Here is a 12,060-nt window from a genome sequence, read left to right on the forward strand (position 1 = left end):
AGCCGCGGGCTTGATCACGGCAGCAGTGACCGCATTTTGTTGAGGTCGAAACATTTATCGCACCCGCTCTGCAGTACACCAGAGTGGGACCGATATAAGTGTTATAGGCTGCAAACTTCGTATCCGGCGGCGCTAGCTTCACCTGAAAATGGTAGCTGAGGCCCGTTATAGTAACAGGGAGTACTTTCTTTAGTCAGTAATGTTGCTAAGCTCTTCCGTTGCTAACTGCAGTTATACCGAGCAAGTAATCAGCGTGACATCTAAGTAGTAACTATATTACTTTTTTTTTTTAAAGAGTGTACTCGGGAGCCATTGGAGTTCCTCGTGTGCTGTATTCCGTACGGTAGCGTGCGCCCCGTTTATGGCGCGCAGTATACGCACGCGTGCGTGAACGCGAATAGAAAACAGATCCGACAAATGACGCACGCCATTACAACATATACTTCACAAAAGACCCCCGCGGCGCCTTCTCTCATGCTGGGACCCGACGGAGGATGAGACGGCGAGCCCACTCGAAATTACATGGTGGGGGCCATCGAACGATCCGCGCCCGCGCTAAGGCATCGCGGCACCCCGCTCGAGCCTCATGGCCGGCACAGCCAGCGGCTCTGTCATGTCCGAGCCCGGCAGAGCTGCGCGAAACGCCGGGCGCCGTGCGCCGGCGGCGGCGGCCAGCCTCGCCACGGTCGTGGTCTGGACGCAGTTGCCCGTGCCGCGGATGCAGGCGAACCCGCGCGGGCAGCAGTTGACCAGGTCGCTGCAGCACACAGCGTCCCGGTCGGGGCAGCAGCCGTACGAGCCAGCCTGGCGGCAGCACGTGCTGTTGTCGCGGAAGCAGTACGTGTCCCCCGCCGGGCACTTGGTCAGGAGCCGCTCGTCGTCGCCGACGCTGTTCCTGCGCGTCGTCGTTCCGGGGGCGGCGACGGTGGTCGTCTTCGTCGCTTTCGCGGCCTCGGAATCCCTGCGCGCCCCGCCCGCCGGCGCGCACAGGTTGGACGCCTCGTCGCACACGTAGTGCTGGGGGCAGCAGCTGCTGCGCGCGGGGCAGCACACGGCGTTGCTCATGGTGCAGCACGAGTAGCGGCCGACCGGTAGCAGACAGCAAGTGCCGTCTGAAAAAAAAAAAAGCGTGGGGACATCACGCGACGCCGAGAAAACGTCGGAAACACGTTTAGTACGATTCGGGTTTGAAAGGTTACTTCGACTTATAAAGCATGTAGCAAAATCATCGAGACCGGGGGGGGGGGGGGGGGTTATTCTGTAAGAGTCCACCTATTGGACTGCCCATTTACACCGCCGCAGATTGGCTGGGGCCGCTCGTCTCCTGCTCGTTCGCAGAGCTCCATCCAATCAGCATATCAGCAGTGGCCGGAATGGCAGGCCTCTAGGTGGACTCTTACAATAACCAGCGCTCCAGCCCTTGTAGCACGCTATGCCTCGCGTGCGACGGCAGTATATGTCTCCCACCGCTGAAGCAGAGCAGGGCAGGGCTTGTTATCTCGCCACTGACGGGGCGTGTGCCCCAGGTGTGTGCCGTATTGCAGATACTACGCGACACGAGCGGGACATTAATTTTCTTTCTTTTGTTGCGGCACAGTGCTTCTTGGTGATCCGATCACACGGTTGATTCAAATACCTGGATGACTCGAATCTGTAAAATCTCTCCTGCTGAAGTTCATCCATTGTATACAATGTGAAAAACAAGTTCAGGTGATACGACTGTCCTTTCGCACCATGTCTGGATGGAAAGAAAAATCTCACGAGCCGCGCCCGCCAGCAGTAACATGGCCAAGAGGCTATTAGTTCATGTATGGGTTACTTACAGATTATGTTTTACTTCCTCCGTACACTTACTGAGACGAAAGGAAGAAAAAAAAAACATTGTATGCGGACATTATGAAGGTGAATCCCTGAAGGAAGCCCTCAAGGAAGACTGCGTGTGGCGGACACACGCTGTCACGCGAGACACCACCCAAGCTATACGCAATTATATACCCAATATACTGGACCAGGACGCGCCCCAGCGGGACATGCGGATGTTGATAGCGCGATGCTCCGCTGCCTACAACAAAATAATACGCAAATAATAATATTCTCACTTAAGACGCAGAGGCTGCCGTCGGGACATCTCTTGTATTCTGTGGCCAGCGCCGCTGAGGCCGCCAGCAGCACGAAACCGAGGGTGAGCAGCATTCTGACACGTAGGAAGGAGCTGCAGGCTCGAACGAGAAACGTCGGCACACCTGCCTCGCGCGTTAACCGCACCACGAGCGGGAACACTCTTCGTTTTCGTCAATTCGTTCCTGACAAACGCAACCTAGCGAGAAAGGCGCAGTCGGTGTTAATCGTAATAGCAATCATTTGCAACCATTGTAATAGAGCTAAAAAGGAGATAAACATTAAATATAGTAAAGGCCAACCATGAGTCCAACGTCCGGTCATGATGTAGATGAAGTAGAACAGCTCTAGGTGGCCGTTGCACAAGCAATGAGAAATGGGAATAGTCAGTTTATTGTAGTCGTGGGAGAGTTCAACGCGAAAGAGAAAAAGAAAGAAAAACCCTGACAGGCTGGGGAATAGGCAATTAGATGTGTCATCGACTGTAGGAATAACAGTAGGGATATGAAGGTTGAGTTCACAGGAATAATCGATTGTGAATAGTAAATATCTTCTTCGAGAAGTGTAATAACTTGAAGTGGACCTGGAAAAGCCCCAAACGGGCACACAAAAAATTAAATATATTTTATACTCTGTGCCGACCCTAGCATTGTGCCGGATGTAGAAGCTTCAGGTAAGGCAAAGGGCAGTTATCACATGTTAGTGACGTCAAGCGTTGCTCCCAATCTGAAGAGAGAAAGAGCAAAACTGGTCAAGTAGGATCTGGTCAGCGTCGAAGCAGTCAGGGGAACAGCGGATGAATTCAAGGTTAGTGCTCTCAAACAAAAACGAGGCTTTGGAACGGGAGGATGGAGGTAGAGCATAGACATAATGAACGAAATTTTAGATAGAATAATTTCAGAAGCCGCATTCGAAGTTGGAGGTGAGGTGCACGAAGACAGCAAACTGGAAAGCTGCCCGAACTAACAAAATACCCAATGAAGAAACTGCATCACACGAAAGTGTCTAGCTCCATAGTGCTCCATCGGAGTGGCACATGCAGTTGTCAAAGCTGACCAATAGTGAAATAACTGACGTTCAAAATTATAACATCGGGAAGATTGAGGAAGCAGTAAAGAATGGGGGCAGCATGGAATCAGCAAGGAGCTAACGACACTGGAAGAAGAACATGCATGCAGAGAGAGATAAACAGGACAATGTCGTCAACAATTTGGACGATGTAATAATTAAAAAAAAAAGACGGATTGCACGCATAAGTGGGAATCGATTCAGAGCGACGCTTTCTTGGAAGCTGACTGAAATGTATTCAGTTCTTCACTTTTATGTAGCTCAAGGCTCCTAGCTCAATGCACGATCTGTATCCATTCTCTTCCCTTGACTTGGTTGTTGATGTTGTTGCTGTTGTTGTTGTTTCAAAACAAGGCTCCTACGCACGAGGGAGATTGATCACACTTGACTGATGAAAATTTGGTTGGTTGGTTGGTTTTTCTCTGCAAGTGGCTCACACCCACTGTGGAGGAATGACCAAGAATCAGGCGAGTTAGGAAAAGAACTAGTCTTAAAATAAACCCTCATGAGAAATTTTGAAAAGATAAATCTAAATGAAGTCAGATAAATATTTACCAATTTAGCAATGAAATCGTCCTGATTCAATGATAAACCTCACAACAGCTGCACCAACATCCCCATGATAATGTCCCAGTGAAGAGGCTCGCAAAGACAAAATGTCTAGAATGGCTAGATTCAATCCAGCGCCATGAAATTGTCTAAACTATGTTTTCCTAATGATGAAAAACGGCGGCATATGTCGACAAGCTATGTTTTGTTGTCTCTATCTCACCACAATATGAGCACAAGGAGGACGGCGCCAGACCAGATCGATGCAGATATTAGTTTAATGTAGGTATTCAACATCGGTATGTGGTAAACAGGACTTGTAGCTGACTTCTTCAATTTCTGTTGCGGAGTTCGCTGCTTGCCACTTGTCGTGCTTGTCTATTCGGGCACAAGCCCAGTTGCACATACTCATTCTGGAGGATTGGCCAAGAATTAATTCACACAGGTTTTCTCTCTCTCTCTCTCTCCAGTACCACGTGCCCGGTTGCACATACCCAGTGGTTCAAGTTGCCTGTTCGGGTACATACCCAGTGGAGCATGCCGAGTTGCACAAATAAAGCGATCCAAGCGCACTACAACGTAAAGCTATTCGAAACTATTCCAAAGCAGAGTAAAAGCAGGGATGTCAACCAGGCGAGTGTCAGAGAGTGAGCGCTGCGCACAGGCGGGAGGACTGACAGGGCTAGAAACGACCACTCAGGACGGTGCACTTCAAGAACTGCAGCATTGAACGGTACGGCAAGCTTTGCTCTAAAAGGCAGCAGATTAATTTCATACCGAACTGTACAGTGCTGAGGGCAGCCATGTAACCGTAGTTGTCTGTAGTGACGATCGGGATACAGAAATCCCATGTGTAGCTTGTGTAACTATGAGGTTAGAAGGAATATTGTGATGCAGGTTCTTTTCTTTCTTTAATGTTTCAGACGGCTCCCTGAGGCGGAGCCTCCGACAGCCCAATTAAGGACAAAGCCGTTTGCGGCAGAACGTACACCATCACACTTTTAATGTAACTCGTGCGAAAAGAGAAATATATAAAGTAAACACTCAATGAAAATTCACTGCAAGTAACTGTAAGGTCGCTCTGATTGTTCGGGTTCTTAAGTCTCACGAATCGGCCTCGTGCTTTGTGTATAGAGAGGGGGTTCACTTCCCCCCATGTCAGCGGGGCGACAGTTGCTGTGTTATGCGGGGTCACAGGCAACGCGCGGGGTTGGGTGACGCGTCGCGGCAGGTGCCAGGCGGGCGTGTGCCGATTCCTGGAAGTCAGTATTGTGCGCACGATGTTGGCAGTCCGCCGACGGGTCACACAGACCAGCTTTGAAACGAACCGCTGTACAAAAGGTATTGTGGGTCTGGCGCCCGAGTCCCTGACTAATTGGAGGCGCCGCCGAGGTTAAGAAGGACTTAGCAACTCTGACTCCGTGCCGCATGCAGTGAGCATGGACCTAATCCTCTACGCCTCCGGAACGTAATCGCCAGCCTTGTTGTTGGGTGCGACTGCCTGCGTGGTGTCTAAGACCAGCTTACCGTGCACGCTGTAGGAATGCGGTGCACACGTAAAGAGTGCATTCGCACGACGGCGTCTTGGAAACACGCACTCAAAGAACTTTGTCTTGTAGACAATAAATTTGAAGGACAAGGAGGGTCATCCGTCTCCCAGACGGCCAAACTTTGAGTACAGCGGCACTTCGTGGTGCCGGTGCCCCTGCTTCGGAGACATGTGCAGCCTAGACGCCGTTGGCATTTGAAACGGTCTAGCGATAACTTGTTCGGGCCTGGCGTGTTTTGCTGAGCCGGTCACTCACTACGGAGAAATGAGAGGGCAACGGAGTTTTGGCGAAGAAGGAAAAGAGCTTTGTTTTCCAATATGTTTATTTTTAAGAGTAAGCCCATCCCTGTGGGTTGTGGCTTAACAAACGGTTGACTCTGATTGGCAACTGAACCTGTGGGACGGGCCAACGGCCCTACCGCCTTTTTTTTCTTTGTATATTTGGGCTATAAAAATCGGGACGGCATGCTGTCCCTCAGACTTGGCTGAAATCAGGATTGCTGATAGATCAGTGAGCCTCCGTACTATGTACGTTAAAATGAGTCTGGGCTCTAACAGTCATTGAGACAGTAGAAGAGTGAGACTTTGTTTCTCAATTGTTCAAGTTTGTAATGTATTTGTTTTACCTGCCATGTATGTAGAAAAGTTTGCCTATAAATGTTTCTTGTACATCTGACCTCATCGTTTCCTGCCTGCGTTTGACCAACAACTGCCGATCATCGTCCGATAAGCTTCAAGTTCCAACGGTGAAGCGAGGACGGAGAACGAACGAAACTTTACTGTAACGTTACCTTCAAAGCTAGAACAGTACCTACACGACGCGAGTTAGGGCAGACCACGAGTGTGATCCCGCGCAACAGTTCGACGTGGAGGGGCGGAGGCGACGCGACGAAAGAAGCGGCGTTGGTCCTAAAGGTCGACGTGGTTGACCGCCGAACGGCTGACGAGAGCGTAGCAGCTCCGGCTTGGAGGTAGGACGCTGGAGGCCTGGCAGCACGTGCAGATGGAGGCAGCGTTCTGGCCAGGCACCTGGACGCAAACTCGGGCCCGTAGCCCGACTGCTCGCGCTCTGCCTGCGGGCGCAGGAGTTCGCCGGCCTCGGGCAGCAGTGCGTGATCGGGTAGAGCTGCGACGCCTGGGAATGGCTTGGCAGGATGCCCCGGTCGGGTGAAGCCCTGAAGGCTCGGGTCCGGTGGCCGATCTTCATTCACCCTTGCGTCGCTTCCTCGAACTCTCTTTCTCTTCTGCGGGCGTGCCTCGCTTTTTTGCCACTGTGGCGGATTTGTCTTCGCCTGACTGGTGACCTTAGGAGTTCCGTGTTCACATGCGTTTGGCCCCCGGAAACTTCGTAGGTTCTTCCGATTGGATTCCTTTCCTTTTATCTTCATGCGCGCGCGCGTTCCTGTGTCCGACGCTATTCGATGTCATCGTCTTTCATATAGCACGGGATTCGCTTCCGCGTGCGCATTATTTGTTGTTCTCTTGTTTTCTTCTCCCCACCACTGCACCGTCTCACGCCCTACACACATCGCAATTATGCAAGACATGTCGAAGAGAAAAGCGGGAAGAGATGGAACAACTTTTGATTTGTTAAAAGATGGAGTGTGTACTCGGAAAACTTGTGGCCCTTTATTTGCAATGCCCCGTTAGTTCAAGGGTGCCAGAGACTTGTAAAAATAAATACATCATAGTAGCCCTTAACAAGGGAAACGATAAAGAGTGGCAAAAGTATAGGCTCATTGGCTAGCTTTCGGTATTGGACAAAATATTCACCGAAGTTATTTGAAGTAGAATCAGGGCAGCGGGGGGGGAGAGGAGGTTTGACTTAATACAGCTTAGAAAAAGGCTGGCTTTAGGAAGGTATATTAAACAATGGGTATTATCAATGTCATCAATTAGGTAATCAGAAATCTGCGGAATATAACCAACCACGTCTCTATGACATTCACGGAATACGAAAGAAGTGTTTGATTCAGTAGAGATAACAGCAGTCGTGGAGGAATTGCGTCGTCAAGGAGCACAAGAAGCATATGTGACTATCTTAGAAAAAATATATAAATATTCTGGAGCTACCCGAATTTTTCACAAGGGAAGTGAAAAAATATTGCTGAAGAGGGGACCACGCAGGGCCACACCATCTGTCTAACGTTAATCACTGCATGGTTAGACGCATCTAAGCTGTTTTACTGGGTACGGTTGCGCGTGAGGATCAACGGGGAACAACACAGCAACTTGCGGTCTGCAGATGAAATTCTGTTCAGCAATGCTGGAGATGACTTACAAAGCATGATTCGGGACCTTAACCAACGAATTGTAACGGTATTTAAGTCTGAATATCGATATGCAGATATGCAATAGCCTGCAAAAGAGAACGAGAATTCGTGACTGGCAGTCAGCCTCTAGAATCGGTGCAGGAGCACGGTTATCTAGGTCTGTTAGTCACAGGGGACTGAGATCACATGAAGGAAATCTACAGAAGAATAAAAATGGGTTGCGATGCATACGGCAGGTATTACCGAGTCAATTCCAGAACCTAACCACTATATTTGACAAGAAAAGCGTGTAGTCATTGCATTCTACCGGTACTATATGGGGCTGAAATTTGGAGCTTAACAAAGAAGCTTGGGAAGAAGCTAAGGGCCCTGCAATGAGTGATGTAATTAAAAAAATATTAGGCGTAACCTTAATACTCACGAAGAGAGTGGTGTGGATGAGAGAGAAAATGGGGGTATTTTATATTATACTTGAGAGAAAGAAATGGACTTGCTTAAGACCTGTTAAAGAAATGGAGTTGAGCACGGGAATAGATGGTCTATTGGGGTTGCGACAGGGTGGCAAGAGATGGGAAGCATATAGACGGGGATGGCAGGGAGCTAGGTGATGTGCCTAAATTAGGAAATTCTCAGGCACAGGATGATGTCAGCTGGCGCAAGACAGATGTTATTCGAGATATATGGGAGAGGCTTGCGTCCTGCAGTGAACATACAGTTGTGCTGGTGTTGACAATCATTGCGGCATTACTAAACTCACTGGTACAGTCCAGTATTATGTAAAATGTCTCCACCAATGGGAGACCGAGGATCGATGCGTCCGATGGAAAGAGCCAGCATATGTCGTTCCACTCACCTATGCGGATTAGACGTCAAAGATGACGGTACATGCAGTTTTTGGAAAGGCAGACGGCTGCAACCGCACAGCCACTTGGTGAGCGAGAAATTCGCATCACCAAGTGCCGGCATCATCAATAAAAATGTTTACGAAAATGTTTGCTTCTTTTACTAGCACATATGACAATAGCAGCTGATTTTATATATATATATGCACCTGACTTCTGTAAACTGTTCGGTTTATTTATGTTGGCGTGCTGTATTTGCTATGCGCTCGTCTGCCAGTATTCGGGGGTGCAGACCTCGTTAAGCCTGATGAATGGCTTTTTGTCTGTACCCACCAAGTGTCTTTGACACTGAAATAATTGATTGATTGATTGATTGATTGATTGATTGAGCCTAGCCGAACAATATGGGTGTACTTAAGAAAAATAAAAAGAAAGGACATAGCCCTGATTTCAGAGAAAGGGTCAATGAACGAAGATACACACGCATGTGAATTACACAACACCGCGCGCAAAGGGTGTGAGGACTGCTAATTGGTGCTCCGTTGTTCTTGCTTGTTCTTGGTGTGGTGTGCGTTCAGCCCGTTATACGGTTACCCACTACGCCTTATAATTTTGAACAGTGAGCGTGAATGACAAATGAAGCTTTTCTCTATAAATAAATTATTGGCTTAGAAAGCATATGGGCGGCATATTTGTTTTCTTTTCTTTTCCCCTTTTTTTAAAGCTCCTCGTGCCGCAATCTCCAAGAGATCCCTGCCCTCCTGCGTCCGCTCGAAAGTCAATGCTCTTATCTCTGTCAAAGTTCACAAGGGTTCTCACGTTCGCTGACATCACATTTTCTTTGTCTAGATACATCGGCCAGCAGATGGTCCTCCTAGCACAGAGGTGGCCTGCGGTCAAAGTTATGACATCTATACCCCATTTCCAAGTCTAGTTCAGCTATCACTTTCCACCAATCTCCTCCTAACTCCTCATTTCTCTACAAGAAATCCTCTATCGTTTAATATATCTTTATAATGTTGCGACAGCAATCAACGCACCTGTTTGGGGAAACGCGTGCGAATCTTAAAACGGGCGCTCTCCCATCTGGCAGAAGTGCAGCGCCCGCAAGGGGCAAGGATACACAAAAGAAAAGCAAATACTACAATCACCGGCGATTACGGTGTTCCATCTCGTTTCGCTTCCACTGCTTCGAAAATGCGCGCTGCGTGCCGAGCCTTCAAGTAGCGACGCGTGGCGGTCGACCGACGCATTAATCAGCGGATTTGCCGCTGCAGTCAAGAGCTGCCGCTGGTGTGTCTGAGCTCAGCGCAGAATCGAATGTGATATATTTTTTTTTGTTCTTTAACAAAATGGCGTCGGCGGTCTAAACGCGCTTGCGCAGTCGCAGCAGACGACTGGGCTTGTTACTCCGGCTTTCTGCGCACGACGGAGTGACAGGAACACTGTAAACACACCCGCTGCCAAATGATATGAGACGTTCAAGTTGTTTAGTGTAGAATCTCATCAGGTTGTAAACTACAGCTCTTTCGACGTATAGTTTCGACGAGTCGGGGAAGTTAGAAACGTCCTCGGTTAACTACTTCCACAAGGTCTGCTTAAGGATGGTGACCATGCCAAAACATGTGCCGCAAACAAACGGCTTACACATATAAGCACCATTATTCTAAAGTGAGTGTCTGCTTATACGGATTCATTTTTAGTCTCCACACTTTTGGTCGAGTGCGTTATAGGGATGGGTGGAGTTGATATTAGCGGCGTCGCAATGTCCAAAATCACGGTGCAGGTGGGGTGATAGATAAATTTTTAGCAGAACAAACGTTACAGCCAATCTAATTTCTCGTTATCATCGCTTATACCTTAGTAGTGAAGGGCATATAGTTTCAAGGTTTTTGCCTACTGGAAGCCCCATGCAAACGTTCAATGCGTTCGCTAAAGTTCACACGAACGTCTAAGCGGCACACTGTCGCTCCAGTGGTTATTTTAGCCCCGCTTGTTCCAAACATTCGTGACGCCGCCGATGCCACCGCAGAATCAACGGCCGGGATTCCGCACCGTAATCCCTCCCTGCTTTCGGCTTAGTTCCCGGCACTGGGTTTCCCTCGATTACGGCTCAGATTAGAGGGGTGGGTTAGCAAGATAAATTGCCCCGCGAACCGTAGAGGAAAACCGCCGGTCAACGTGATGGCTTAATTCATTTGGGGCTTTTATTTCGCCACGCGCGCGGTATTACTGACGCGCCAGCGCCGCGCCAGAACGAGAGGGATTACGGCGCGTTTTATGGGCTCCGTTCGTTCACCGCCCCGAGCACGTGGGACCGAGCATAGGTGCCCACGTCGAACGACGGTGGCAGACTGCCCAGCGCTATTTGCTCGGCTTTGTCATAGAAAACTTTGACGCCAACAGCAAGAGAGAAAAAGAACGGTGACTACTGGAGACCTTATTGGGGTTCCGGATATGGGACATATTGTTTCATCCGTTACAAAAAGTTAACCGTGGGAAAATAGGGCCCACGAGAAAGGAGGCTTAGCTCGGACCCCTTTCGCACCGTGTTGCACTTACGTGAGCGAGACTGAAAACAAGCTGTTCGGTACCGGCGGTGACAGGGTATACAGTGGCCATCGGTTTAAACGAAACTTAGACCCGAACAGCAGTTTAGAGCAAGACTAAACGCAGAAGTTAATCAAATTTAAAAAAAAATCATTCACCTTGTTTCCCACGTTGAGATTCGTCGGTAAATGAAAACACCTTCTCCACTAGTTTCGGGCGAACCGAACGGCACAAGGAACTTACCCATTTGTATACTGTGCCCCGAATGTAACTATGGCTGGTTGCCGAGACTGAGTGACGCGCGGGAACACGATATCGTGTAGAAATTTTCATCAAATATTGAAGCTGAAACTACAAAGGCAGACCTTTACAGGAAGGCAAAATAGAGTTCCAAGTTGCGACACAAATAAAAAATTTTCTTTCTGAAGTCGACATGACACAGACAGGTTCAGTTTACACGAATGCGAGTGTAGCGTATCACATTTCTGACCACGTACATCGCGCGCGGTAGAGATCTGTGGCGTAGTGGCTATGGTGTTGAACTGCGGCTGAACACAAGGTTGTGGGTTCGACTGCTGGCGCCCGCATTCCGTTAAGGGAGAAATGCTCGTGTACCTTGCAGTTGGTGCACGTTAAGGAGCCCTCGTTGTGGTAATGAATCCGGAGTACTCCATAATTATAGGGAGCTCCGCATAGGCCACTGTACAATCTCGGGACGTTTATACCTCCGCAGTTTTCTTGTTTTTTTTCTATTTAAACACATCCGACAGCGTTTACATGTGGAGCACTCCCCCCCCCCCCCCTTATTTCTAAAACCAGTCGGAACATTTTTCGTTTCGCCGGTGGGTGGAGGAGGGCACATGCCGGCGACAGTATCACTTCGCTTCTATCCTTCGCCGGGATACGCCGGCGTTTACATGCGTCGCTTGCGACGACTTACCCCACCTCAATGTTTAAACTACCCTCTCCTGCATCATGAATGCGATTCGCCTTGCTAGCGCATCAACATCGTTTACATAGGCGCGATGCGCTGTGCTATCGCATTTATGTAAGCGCGGCTATACGATTCGCCTCAGACATATTAGGGCATGCGGGTATGGAAAGGTTTTGG

At 49.1% G+C, this 12,060-nt stretch overlaps 1 protein-coding gene across 3 annotated transcripts in view; it reads right to left on the reverse strand.

Moving 5' to 3' along the window:
* Nucleotides 1-418: 418 nt before the first annotated feature.
* Nucleotides 419-12,060, reverse strand: part of LOC135914339 (progranulin-like) — a 538,683-nt gene continuing 527,041 nt past the window's right edge. For all 3 annotated transcript variants that reach the window (XM_070532034.1, XM_070532035.1, XM_070532036.1), the window contains one exon: nucleotides 419-1,112. In XM_070532034.1, the coding sequence (XP_070388135.1) occupies nucleotides 556-1,112 (557 nt within the window). In that variant the 3' untranslated portion in view covers nucleotides 419-555. The remainder of the gene's footprint in view (nucleotides 1,113-12,060) is intronic.

The sequence above is a fragment of the Dermacentor albipictus genome, chromosome 1 (genome assembly GCF_038994185.2).
Source record: "Dermacentor albipictus isolate Rhodes 1998 colony chromosome 1, USDA_Dalb.pri_finalv2, whole genome shotgun sequence".
In the NCBI taxonomy this organism is placed as follows: Eukaryota; Metazoa; Arthropoda; class Arachnida; order Ixodida; family Ixodidae; genus Dermacentor; species Dermacentor albipictus.